The 13,393-nt window shown below is 42.4% G+C and overlaps 1 protein-coding gene across 1 annotated transcript in view; it reads right to left on the reverse strand.

Moving 5' to 3' along the window:
- Positions 1-13,393, reverse strand: part of DNAH9 (dynein axonemal heavy chain 9) — a 386,382-nt gene that overhangs the window by 265,813 nt on the left and 107,176 nt on the right. Inside the window, exons 23-26 of the mRNA XM_033184520.1 lie at positions 11,504-11,656; positions 9,859-9,984; positions 6,417-6,656; positions 5,673-5,833 (exon numbers count right to left, since the gene is read on the reverse strand). Coding sequence (XP_033040411.1) covers positions 5,673-5,833; positions 6,417-6,656; positions 9,859-9,984; positions 11,504-11,656 — 680 coding nt within the window. The remainder of the gene's footprint in view (positions 1-5,672; positions 5,834-6,416; positions 6,657-9,858; positions 9,985-11,503; positions 11,657-13,393) is intronic.

Raw genomic sequence — 13,393 nt, forward strand, 5'->3', positions numbered from 1 at the left:
GGCCATTGCACTCCAGCCTGGGCGACAGAGCGAGACTCTGCCTCAAAAAAAAAAAAAAAAAAAAAAAAGAATATCCTAGAGAAAAATGGGCAATGACAGTAATAAATAATTAACAGGAGAAGAAAATCTAATAGCTAATAAACATACAAAAATGTTCAACCTATGAGTAATTATGACATCCAAATCCAAACTTGATACAATTTTGAATAATAAAAGTAATTTTAAAAAGTAACAGTAACACTTAATGCTGGTCAGGGTGTTGTGCAATTAATACTTTAATAAACTATTAGTGAGAGTAGGAATAACATTTTTTTCATGAACGATTTGAAAGTGTGTGTCATCTAATTATTCTGCTTCTTAGAATCTATCATAAGGAAATAATAAGAGATTTTTACTTAAAATTTTACATACAAGTGAGTTTGTTCAGCTTTATTTTTAATAGTGAAAGCTTAGATGTAACCTAAATAACCCATAATATGGTTATGTTACATAAATTATGGGATACTTATAAATAGACTATAATTCAGCCATTAAAGTGTCTTAGAAAAATATTTAGAGAATATGCATAGTATAATGTTAAATAAAACAATCTATGATGTTTAATATATAGCATATGATGTCAGTTTCAGTTTTCAACATTCTACATGTAGAATGAAACAAACTACATATTAACAATGGCTATTTCTAGGTGACTTTTATTTTCTTTTGTACAGAATACTAAGCTTTCCAAAGTTTCTCCAGTAAAACCATCAGAGAAAAACTTAAAGAGAAAGCGTACGACTTTTGCTGGCTGTGTCCTTGCCCAGAAAATCACCTTGAAAGACTTTTGCATCAGTTATATTTCACCTACTTGCAGGAGTTCCTGAGAAATTAAGGGGTACCCAACATTGATAAGCAGTTGATTAAAACAGTACTTAACACAGCACAGGGCAGAAAGGGGCATTTTTGTGTGAAGGTGAAGGAAGGGGAGCAAAGCAGGAGGAGATCATCCAAAGGTTGAGAAACGACTTATGAGAATTGCTTTTGTTCAGCCTGAAAAAACATTTCCATTTAGTTCTTCAACTTAGTGTGGTGCCGAAGTCCTGTGACAAGGGCTGAACCATTGCACCTATTTATATATTCAAGTCCCATCCAGGCAGTGAGAAATTCCAAAGAAACAGGCATAATCATTTGGATGTACTGTAAAACGGGTGTGCTTTTAATGAATGTGCAAAGGTTGTATGGATCAATTGCCCACTTGATTAATTCTTCTGGCAGGAGAGAATTAAATGTACTTAGGCTACACACCAGTAAAAGCTGAATGCTTTTTAAAACGTGATTTTCTATGTTGAGGCCAATTTTTTTCTGTGCAAAAAACATTTCTTGAGATAATAATGGAAGTCAATGAGAAAATGGAATTTACCATATACATATTCAGCTACATACTACTTTGTCAGGAAAGCAACGAATGCGCAAAACAAGGTGAAGGTCTGTATAGTATTCACCCTTATTTTAGCTAACCTTCCTTTCAAGTTCTTATTTGCATCGTTTCACAGTAAAGGCCATAAATCCCTATTTCAGAAACAATGCATTGTTGAAACTTTACCCTTTCCCTCTATAAGGTATTCAGCACTAGTGTACTAGAGACCTCCAAATCCAAAAGCGGTAATTATCTTCAATTCCTGGGCAAGAGTGAAAGCCCAGGGAAAAGAAAAATCTTGTACTTTTTATCACTTGGAATGATAATGTCTGATATGTCAGTGGAAAGGATGGAAATATTCTGAAGGCCTGGCACATATCTAGAGGCTCAGGAATCATTTCATTGCATTCACTCAAGAAGTATTTCTTGAATGCCCTTTGTGTGCTAGACATAGTGCTAGCTCCTGGGAGTACAGAAAAATTGAAAGTCAATGTTATCTTGGAACCTATAGTCTGTAGCGGGGGATAGATTTATCAAATTGCCCAAATACATAATGTCTTCATTATTCTGTACCAAGTGGTATAAACTCCCAAACTATTAGCTCATATTCCAAGACAGGAAGAAAAATTCATTGCAGTAGGGAAGACGGCTGTACAGGACCTCCTTCCTGCTAATGACTGAGAATGGCCCTGAAGACAGATACTAGAGGGGTCCAGTCTGAATGAAAAGGTGGGAACCACTTTTCCTTTAACCCAGACAGGATGAGCTCCTCCAACTAATTGGCCCAAGTAACACCTGTAAGACTCCACCCCCCGACCCCCAACCCCAGTTGCTGCTTCCTTTACCATCTAGCTACCGAGAGACAGACATCTCCCTCTGTAAAGATGCTATTTGCATTTGTCTTAAGCTGAGGTAGGGAGGAAGATGGATTTCCAGCTAAGAGCAAAACACAGAGTAGCTGTTTCTTCTTCTTTGGGAGCCAAGACACAGACAGAGTCCTGGACAGACCTTGCCCCTAAGTCAACTTCCCTTGCTTGATTCTGTCTATTCTTGTGATCCTCAATATTTAAATGTCATTCGTTCATTTGACGATTGTTAATTCAACACCTACTAGGGGCTGGAGACATAATAGCAAACACGATAGACAAAGGTTCTTCATTGCTAGAGGTTTACTTTCCAAAGGGGAATGCCAACAACAAGGAGGCAAGCCAGGTCATTTCAGAATGGGGGAAACGTCAAGATCAACAGAGCCTCTGTCAGGGTTACCTGCGCTTGCGCGCTCTCTCTCTCTCTTTATGTACATACATATATATATCTTTCTCTCTCTCTCTCTCTTTATACACACACACACACACATATATATATCTCTCTCTCCTTATATACACATATATATTTCTCTCTCTCTCTCTTTAGATACACACACATCTCTCTCTCTCTCTCTCTCTATATATATATATACACACACATATATATCTTTCTGTGTGTGTGTGTGTGTGTGGTGGGAGAGGTTGCCTTTTAGAAACATTGGTCAGGGAAGGCCTCTGAGAACAGAGAGCAGAACAAAAGCATGAGAAGCTACCAGTGGAACAGATGGCCTTGGGAATGGCATTCCAGGCAAAGGGAAGCATGTGTGTGCAGGTGCTGAGGTGGAATGAAGTCCAGGTGATCAAGGAACAGAAAGGAGGCCATGTAGTTGGAATGTAGGGAGCGAGCCATCAGGGTGGCTGATGGGAACTACCAAGTCCCGTGCAGAGCTCACATTTTAGTCCATGTCGGGACCCGCTGGAGACAGTGATGTGCCCTCTAGGGGGCACCACAAAAAAGAGAGCTACAGAGTAACAGGGAAGCAGTTTGAGTGGGACTCTCCTCTCCCCTTCCAGACTGGGGAGAAAAATGAATTAAAGAAATGAAAAACAGAGGAGCAGAGGAATCATCTTGACCATGACGCTTCAGCTATGAGGTGCTGAGCTATTAATCATGTTGGGATTTTCAAGTACTTGCTTTGGATTTTCCATGTCCCATTCATTCCATGAACCCAGTGACTGCAATTTAACTGAATTGGAAATACTTATCAAATACGTGGAAATATATCTGAGGATCTGACCAAAATACAAGTGATATCACTGAGAAGAGGAAAAGAGAGAAGTTAAAAAATGGCAGATTCTATCTGGCCATTTTAACTGTAACTCACAATTTCTGACAATCTCTTCATTACCTACAAGTCATTCATCTCAGTGAACCAGTTATTCAGACATACAACGCCTTTTGGAGAAGAGGAGATTTAATGTTCAATGGAATTAGAAGGAAAGGGTATGAACTCCCAGCGGAATTTACAGAAATCTCAGCGGAATTAAAATATCATTTCTCCCATGCACCATGACTTATTGTTCTGCCCTCACTCTCCTTTACCTGTGTTGTGCTGTCAGATAAGTGTTCATAAAGTACAGATTTCACACTCTGATGAAATTTCTCAATAGCTTATCACTACTTACTAGATAAAGAATATATTCTTCATGCTCTATATTCTGACTCCTTTATGGCTGGCTGACTACTCCCCCAAAGTCTGAACTCCCTCTTCCAGGAACATATCTTGAGTTTTCCCAGGTTCATGACTTTGCCCACAATATGCCATTTTCTAGCAATGTTTATCAGTAGCTCCTTAACTTTGGGGGACTCATAGCATTTTAATAATTAATGAATGCTGTATATCCTCTTAATAGAAAAAGTGACTCATGAACAGATTTTTATACAATTTCATGGACACCCCAACAGTAATCTCATAACCTATTGAAATCCTACTGGAATCCAGTACATCCTTCAAGCTCCAGGTCAAATACCATCTCTTCCGTGAACCTTTCCAGTTCTTTTCCTCCTACTATGAGTGGAGCCCACTGTGCTCAAAGGGCTTTCTGCTGAGTCATCTGCTTGGAAATTTGTTGCATATGGCCTTGTACCTTATTTTATACTATGGCCTTGTACTTTTCCCCTTGGTGATATTTTAATTTTTATCTACATATGTCTTATTTTCCTCATTAGAACTGTAGTTTAAGGGCAGAAAATGTTTTAGTCATCTTAGTATTCCCAGTGACTTGTTCGGTGTCTGGCGTGAATTCATTCATGTGTGAATTAATATAAGTGATGGAAATGATGTCTTTCTAAAACAAAAAAAAATGCGAGCTCCTGAATGGTTGGAACTACCTTGCTTATTTCTTTGCATTCCCAGGGTAAGAGGTACTGAATAAATGTGCCAGTTAATTGATCAACTGATTGACAAGAAAATAATAATAGGGATCGATTACTGAGCACTTATAAACTAACCTCCTTAGGAGTATTACTATCTTTTTATGTGCTTGTTTTAATGAACCATATTTATTTTTATAAATATGCCTGGAAAGCAAAATACATTATTCACTTAAGAGTTCTTAATTAAATTGCACTATGACATTGTCAAGAGAATAGTTTTAGAAAGTTATTATAATCTTTGTGCAGTTTAACCTTCTAAGGTATATTTCTTAACTTCAATGAATATAGAGAGAAATACCTCTTTGTGTTTTGTAAATGGAGGTGAGGGGGTTACCAGTATGCTTTTTAAATTGATACATATTTTACATATTTACGGGGTATATGTGATATTTTGTTACATGCATAGCATGTAATGATCAAGTCAGGGTATTTGAGTTATCCATCATCTTGAGTATTTATCATTTTTATGTATTGGGAATAACTGAAGTTCTCTCTTCTAGCTACTTTCAAATATACAATACACTGTTGCTAGCTATGGTTATGCTATTCTGCTGTTGGATGACAGAACTTATACTTTGATCTAATTGTATGTTTGTATCTGTTAACCTACCTCTCTTCATCTCCCTCCTACTCTCCCTCCCAACATTACTGTCTTTAATCCTTACAATAATCATGGAAGTTGTGAGTTACCACTTCCATTTCACAGATGAGGAAACCAAAACTTAGGTCAATTTTTTTCATAAACAAACAGCTGATATATGTTAGGGCCGGTGTTAGAACTCGGGTATGTATGACCGCTTAGTAATTCCTCAAAAAGTCATGACTCATTGATTTGCTCTGGGATTTGTTCCAAGAAAGGCCCTGCCCTACATCCTTTTAGTTTCACTTTAAACTAGCTGTGTTGAGTCAGGCCCTTTCCCTGTAGCTCTATGGACAAATAGCAAGTGACTGGGACTTTGACCCTAGATGTCCACTGGCTGGCCTGAACCAGACAGCAGTAAGGCTGTCAGTGGTTGACACCAGTGCTCACCTGTCAGTCAAAGGTGTGATCACCAGGCGAGGTGTGTTTCCCAGGTACTCATAGGAATACAGAAACTGGGCATCACAGATGTTGGCAAAGCAGTGTTGGACCTCGTCATCCCAACGATGGCGCAGCTGAGACAGCCATAGGAAAGCCTGGGCATTGTCTACCTAAAGAGAGAATGGTAGAGTAGGTGGGTAAATCATAGGAAGCAGGTGATCCCTTGGCCACAGGACACATAGAGGTCTGATGCCTTGGCTGTTGACTGCTGCTAAAGTGTGCAGCATGCTATGGCCACCACAGTATAGAAAGCACAAGCTGCTCTGATTACAGGGTTCTATCCCAGCCTTTGGGAGACCAAGGGAGGCAGATCACCTGAGGTCAGCAGTTTGAGACCAGCCTGACCAACATGGAGAAACCCCATCTCTACTAAAAATACAAAGTTAGCTGGGCGTGGTGGCACAAGCCTGTAATCCTAGCTACTTGGGAGACTGAGGCAGGAGAATCACTTGAACCCAAGAGGCGGAGGTTGCAGTGAGCTGAGATTGAGTCATTGTACTCCAGCCTGGGCAACAAGAGTGAAACTCCATCTCAAAAAAAAAAAAAAAAAAGTACAAGCAGCCACTGTGATTCTCTCCCAGCTGTCTGGTCAGTGCTGTACAGACCCTGGGGCCCCCATATTCTGGTCATATGCGAGCTGTTCTCAGTGTAGCTGGACACAAAAGTGGGCACCCCTGGATGTTTGGGACCCACCTTCTGAGCAATCATCTTGGCTACCACATCCCGGGCATGCACATCGATAGTGCAGATGGTCATAATCTTCTGCCGGTCTCCCTTGGAGAGCTGGCCAATCAGCATGGTGATGAGGGTTTTGAGCTGAGCCACTTGCTTCTTGTAATAGTCCTTCATGGCACTCTCATAGCCTTCCTCCAGCCTGGCAAATGCCATGCCCACTTCTGTTGTCCACCAGATCTGAGTACAGGTCAGGGCCACCTGTGGCAGCAAGAGTTGCCTAGTAAAGCTGTTACCATGGCTGTTTCCAACCAACCCACTCATCACACAGCAAGGGCTCAGGATGTAATCGTGTGGGTGACATGAGCCCTATCCCTCCCTCTTCCACCAGCACTGACTAAGTGAACCATATGCTCTAAACCCTTGAAGGTGTGAAGTTGTTACAGCACAGGTGGGGAAAGCACTTTCCACTCTTGAAAAATGTATCATTTGGTTGAGAATAACCCAAGATTGACTCTGATCAAGGCCGGTGGCTTCTAGAAATTGTGAGATGGATGATACAGTCTTTTACTTCCCAGAGTAGCAACTTTCCCAAGCTTGGGAAGACAACAATATGTTGCCCAGGCATCCCAATGTCACACACTCTTTGCTCTGCTCCTCTGTGGTCTGACAATCGAATTTAGTGAGCCACTGCTGATCATTATGGCACACGTTTGCTCTTCTACCATACTTTCGCTACATTTTAAAGATATTTTAAACGTCAAAGTGCCTATTTTTAAATGCCAAGATGAAAGATATTGAAATTCAATGTGGTTGATATGATTTGCATTTTTGGAGATTAAAAATAAATAAATAGAAAAAGCAATTGAAATACATATTTCTTCCATTTGCTGGAAAGCTTTGTATAGAACATGAGTAACTTCGATTATTCACGGTGGCGAATTTAGATCCATTGCTCATCTGTAGCATCATTTGGTTTGGGGGACACCACACTAGATGACATTTACTGCAACAGGGGGAGGTGACACATTCTCTTGTCTCAAAATTCTGATACAGGTAAACAAGGAAGCCTGATGGGAACCATTCCCTTTGTGCAATGGAGAATCTTGTTGTAGTAAACAGCACCATTTCTGTTTGTCCATTTTTTCCCTTTGAGTTTATGTCCCATTAGATTTTGTTAAAGAAGCCTGTAATCCCAGCACTTTGGGAGGCCGAGACGGGCAGAACATGAGGTCAGGAGATCGAGACCATCCTGGCTAATACGGTGAAACCCCGTCTCTACTAAAGAAATACAAAAAACTAGCCAGGCAACGAGGCGGGCGCCTGTAGTCCCAGCTACTCGGGAGGCTGAGACAGGAGAATGGCGTGAACCCGGGAGGCGGAGCTTGCAGTGAGCTGAGAGCCGGCCACTGCACTCCAGCCTGGGTGGCAGAGCAAGACTCCGTCTCAAAAAAAAAGAAGCTCATCCTCATTGGCAGCCTTACTGGGACAAATTGAGAGGATGATCCAATCCTCCTGTTCGTAAACACCTCTTCTCTGCAGTGCAGACTCCTTTCTCCTTTCTTCATAGCCAAGTTTCTCCCTGCTATCCACATTCACTGTGAATATTTTGTTTTTTTATCTTTTCTTTTTTTTTTGAGATAGAGTCTCGCTCTGCCACCCAGGCTGGAGTGCAGTGGCCGGATCTCAGCTCACTGCAAGCTCCGCCTCCCGGGTTCACGCCATTCTCCTGCCTCAGCCTCACGAGTAGCTGGGACTACAGGCGCCCGCCACCACATCCGGCTAATTTTTTGTATTTTTTAGTAGAGACGGGGTTTCACCATGTTAGCCAGGATGGTCTCGATCTCCCGACCTCGTGATCCACCTGCCTTGGCTTCCCAAAGTGCTGGGATTACAGACGTGAGCCACTGCGCCCGGCCACTGGGAATACTTTCTACCTTTTCCCACTCCTCAGCCCCTGCAGTGTGGCCCCTTCCCTACCACTCCCCTGAAATGGCCTCACCAAGTTTATCCATGAACCTTCTTCATCCTCTTTATTTTGTTTGATCTCTTAGAAGTGTTTGACATTTCCGACCTCTTACCTGCTACCAACAGTTTCTTGCTTGGTTTCCATGATTACTGTTTCCCGGTTTTCCTTCTGTTCCCAAAAGACCATTTCTCATTCTGCTTTACTGTTTCCTCCTTCCTGCTACTCCGGCTCTGAATGATGCTCAAGAATTTGTTCTGCCCTGTTTTCTTGTTCTACATACTTTCCAAGGGCAATCTTATCTACTCTATGACTTTGATGACTACTAAACGTCTGCAACCCCCAAACAGAGCAACACTACTACTATACCATTAACTGAGGGAAGGAGGAGCGGCATACTGTAGGCAGAGTTACTTTAAACATTTCTTGTTAGGTCTGGCTTCTCTCTTATTACGCTCCTGAGAAACCTATAAAGAATTCAGATCTATCTCAGAATCAAGTCAGACTCTCTCACATGGTCTATAGGAACTGGCTTCCAGAATCCACCTGCAGCCTTTGCTCCTCCTCCACTTACTCTGGCTCAGACACAGCATGCTCACCCTGGCTTCTGAGCCAGGGCTCTTCCTCCTACTTGGTTGCTCTTTGCTCCCATTTTTAGCTTGCTAACTCCTGCTTCACATCTCAGCTTTCAGATCATACGCTTAGGGCATGTCCCCAGACCTCATGAACTAGCTGTATGCTCCCAGAGTACCCTGAGCCCCCGCTATTAAAACACCAGTCATCGCCAGGCGCGGAGGCTCACGTCTACAATCTCAGCACTTTGGGAGGCCGAGGCCAGTGGATTACTTGAGGATGCGAGTTCAAGACCAGCCTGGCCAGCATGGTGAAACCCCATCTCTACCAAAAATACAAAAAAAATTAGCCGGGCGTGGTGGTGCACGCCTGTAGTCCCAGCTACCTGGGAGGCTGAGGCAGGAGAGTGCTTGAACTTGGGAGGTGGAGGTTGCAGTGAGCTGACATCACGCCACTGCACTCCAGCCTGTGCGACAGAGAAAGACTCCATCTAAAACAAACAAACAAACAAACAAACAAACCACTAGTCATATGTGTCAGTAATTCAGTTCCACATGAGCCTGTAAACTCCAGTAAGACAGGTTTCATTGTCTTGTTCCCTGCTGGTGTGTCCTGTGCTTAGCACAGAGCTTGGCACACAGAAAGTAGGCTGGCTCAAAGAGTTGAACTGTTGACATTTTCTCCCTTCTATAGCCAATGAAGGCAAAAAGAGATCACCCTTGATTTCCCAAGGTCAGGGTTGACTTAGGCCATGGTTGTCAATCCCCCTGCTCCCACCTGCTGAGCCTTCACAGTGGTCTGGGATTCAAGCCCACTTGGCTGTGAAGCACGCAGCCAGCCTGATGTCTACCAGGGGCTGAAGGCTGGAGGAGTCTGTGGAGGAAGACAGTCCTGTGGAAGATGGGGGTCCCATTAGGAGAATACCTGAGCTGGGTAGTCAAAGAGCCACTGCTCCCTTGGCTTTTCTTCATAGGCAGTTACACCTTCTGTCATCTCATGCCTCACAGTGGCCTTCATGTGACTGAGGACATGGTTCAGCCATATTTCCACCTGAAAGAACAACTTGGGTTAGAAACTGGGTGCCTAAGAAGTTTTGAGGCTGGGCGTGGTGGCTCACGCCTGTAATCCCAGCACTTTGGGAAGCCAAGGTGGGCAGATCATGAGGTCAGGAGATTGAGACCAGCCTGGCTAACATGGTGAAACCCCGTCTCTACTAAAAACACAAAAAAAAAGCCGGGCATGGTGGCAGGTGCCTGTAGTCCCAGCTATTCGGAAGGCTGAGGCAGAAGAATGGCATGAACCCGCGAGGCAGAGCTTGCAGTGAGCCGAGATCATGCCACTGCACTCCAGCCTGGGCAACAGTGCAAGACTCTATCTCAAAAAAAAAAAAAAAAAAAAGTTTTGATTAGTCCTACATATTTTCTTCCACTCAGTCTGAGGGAGTGAAGGAAGGGGGGTCCAGACATTGTATACAGTCCCAAGTGGCTGCCAGAAGGTGCAGAGGGATGTGCTGTTTACGTAATCCGGGATGGTGATAAGCGAGACCCAGACTTAATTAATAGCAGTCCGCAGTGTGCATTTGGAATATGCAGGACAGACTAGCAGCAGGTTAAGGGGGTGGAGGCTGTCACCCAGAGCTCATACAAGGAAATAGAAATCTGGGTTGAGCTGGGTGTAAATAAGTCAGTGGCTTCTTATGACTTTGTCCCTCCTGAGTATGAAGTACAAACCAGGATTGTATTCCCCAACTAAATGCTTTCTGGGTCTACAGAAAGAACACATTGTGAATGAAACCCCAGGGCCACCCTCATATAACTGAGAAGCGATTATTTTCTGGTACTAGAATTGCTTTCTTAGCTATAGGTGATAAGGGTGGAACTCTGTAAAAATATCCTTACTCCAGGTGTTATTTGGCACTAGATGAGAATCCCCAGGGGCAATGCTTTGCTGGATTATTTCAGAAGCTTATACTTCAGCGGTGGTGCTAATGGATGGGAAGGAGACTTAAGGGGAAAATGGTCCCATGGCTTGTGTCCCTTGCACTAGACATGGAGATTTGGAGGAAGCAGTTTCTGGAGCAGGGCGGTAGTTGGTTCTCCAAGGGGAAGACTGTGGGAGGAAGTGACACTGAGGCACATTTGTGCAGAGAGGGGACATCTCAGGAAAGCAGTTGGTGTCAAGAAAGGACATTTTTCTCCCAGGGAGGGTGTCAGCGTCCCAGATTCCCCCGCAGGATGCTCTAGGGGTTGCCATGTTGATGTCTCCTGGTGCCACTAATCATTTTAAAATCCTTTTCTCATTGACTTGGGTAGTTGTTTATGTGCATTTTATTTCCCTCGGTTAAGGAAAATATATGAATGTTGACATGTGTCCTTCCCCGAAAGAGGAAAGTAGGGCACCAGCTGCTGCTCCAAAGTCAGTTCAAGTCAAAGAAGCTGGCTCTTGGAGGGCACCGACAGCAGCTCTGGACCAAGGCCAGAAAGGCCCTCCTAGAGTTGATGCTGATCATGTTTGAATGAAGGCATTTGAGAGAGAAAAGCAGATGGAGGGAAAAGGGCTATCGTGTTACCTGCCCGCTGCAGTCACAGGGCTCACTGAAAGCCACATACTCTTCTTCTTTGCTGTACATGCCAAGGCTTGTCTTGGTTGGTTTCCCACTGGCATCTAGCTGGAATCGCATCTTGGCCATGTTGTCAAAGAGTTTGGAAAGGTGACGTTGAACCTATGAAGGGAAACCAGGCCAAAGGATCATAGAACGTGTTCGGGAAGTCGCTTATTACAATTGTTTAGAGGCCTGCCATGTGACAATCATTGTGAAAGACAGAGTGGTGGATACCAAGCATTTAGAAGGAAGTTTGTGGGAACAACGCTGATGTGAGGACAGGAATAAAATGAATCCGTAGAAGTGGCCAAAGAAAGACTGAATGAAACTAGTGAGAGTGGTGCACTAGCTACAAACCAACTAAGCCACAATGGTTTGACTAAATTCTGCTTGGTCTACTATAGATAGGACTAGATTGGAGAAAAATACCATGGGGAAGTTGTAAACTTTCTTCCTAAGAAAACACTACCATGGTACAGGAAATGAGCAGAGGACCACCTGGTAGAAAAATGCTAACACACACCGATTCTGGAGAGTCAACAGTGGTGGTGACAGTAGCCTGTGGAAGAATCCACCCTATTCTTTTTTTTTTTTTTGAGATGGAGTCTTGCTCTGTCACCCAGGCTGGAGTACAGTGGCGCAATCTGGGCTCACTGAAACCTCCACCTCCCAAGTTCAAGCGATTCTCCTGCCTCAGCCTCCTGAGTAGCTGAGATTACAGGCGAGTGCCACCACGCCCAGCTAATTGTTGTAGTTTTAGTAGAGACGAGGTTTCACCATGTTAGTCAGGCTGGTCTCAAACTCCTGATCTGCCTGCCTTGGCCTCCCAAAGTATTGGGATTATGAATCCGTAGAAGTGGCCAAAGGAAGACTAAATGAAACTAGTGAGAGTGGTGCACCATGCCCAGCCATAGCCACCCCATTCTTGAAACCTCTTCAGTTCAACAAACACACATCAGAAGGTTTCCAAGCAGGGCAGGCATGCTCATGGCAAGCATAAAGTCTGGCTGTGCCAGGCTGCTCCCAGGCATGGTATCTCAGGTGTAGAGGTCCTCTACAGTGATTGCCTGGGGCAGTAGTGCTAGGAGGGATGCTGGACAGAGCTATGTTGTGGTCCTGAGGTGAAGAAAATGGCAGACTGAAGGAAAAAGAATAAACAGAACCTGCCCCCGGTAGAGCTTCTTAAATAATTACAAAGGGCCCTCCAGTTGCTGGTATGCTGACTTTTAATGCTAAATTTAGAAGAACCAGCTCTCCAGCTTATGAGATGAGAGGACAAATCTAAGAGTATTTAGGTAAACTGTGAAGGTGCCCATGGAGACACCACCCACACTGATTTGGGACAAATACCAAGATAGACCTTTCTTTGTTGAAAAAAAAAATAGCAAATTAAAAACAACAATATAGGACCTATGAAAATATCCCAAATTTAAAAGGAGAAAACAGGACTCAAGAGGGCAAATAAGAGTATATATATAAAAAATATACAATGTATATATGTTATTTTATATATGATATATAATATGTATAATATATTAACATATATTAATAATATAGATATATTATAGAATATATTGCTATTATATTAATAATATAATATATACAATATATTAATATATCAGTATATTATTAATATATAAGTACATATTATATATCTAAATTTTATATAGGTATATATACTATATGTGTTATAAAGTAACATAAAATTTTATATGTATAAAATTATATATAAATTATATATAAAATTTTTTATATACAATTTTTATCTATATAATTATATATAAAATTTTTGTGTATAAAATATATATAAATTTTTAACTTTTTTATATATACAATTTTATATATAAAATATATAAA

This window comes from Trachypithecus francoisi, unplaced genomic scaffold, assembly GCF_009764315.1.
Source record: "Trachypithecus francoisi isolate TF-2019V2 unplaced genomic scaffold, Tfra_2.0 Lachesis_group20, whole genome shotgun sequence".
NCBI lineage: Eukaryota > Metazoa > Chordata > Mammalia > Primates > Cercopithecidae > Trachypithecus > Trachypithecus francoisi.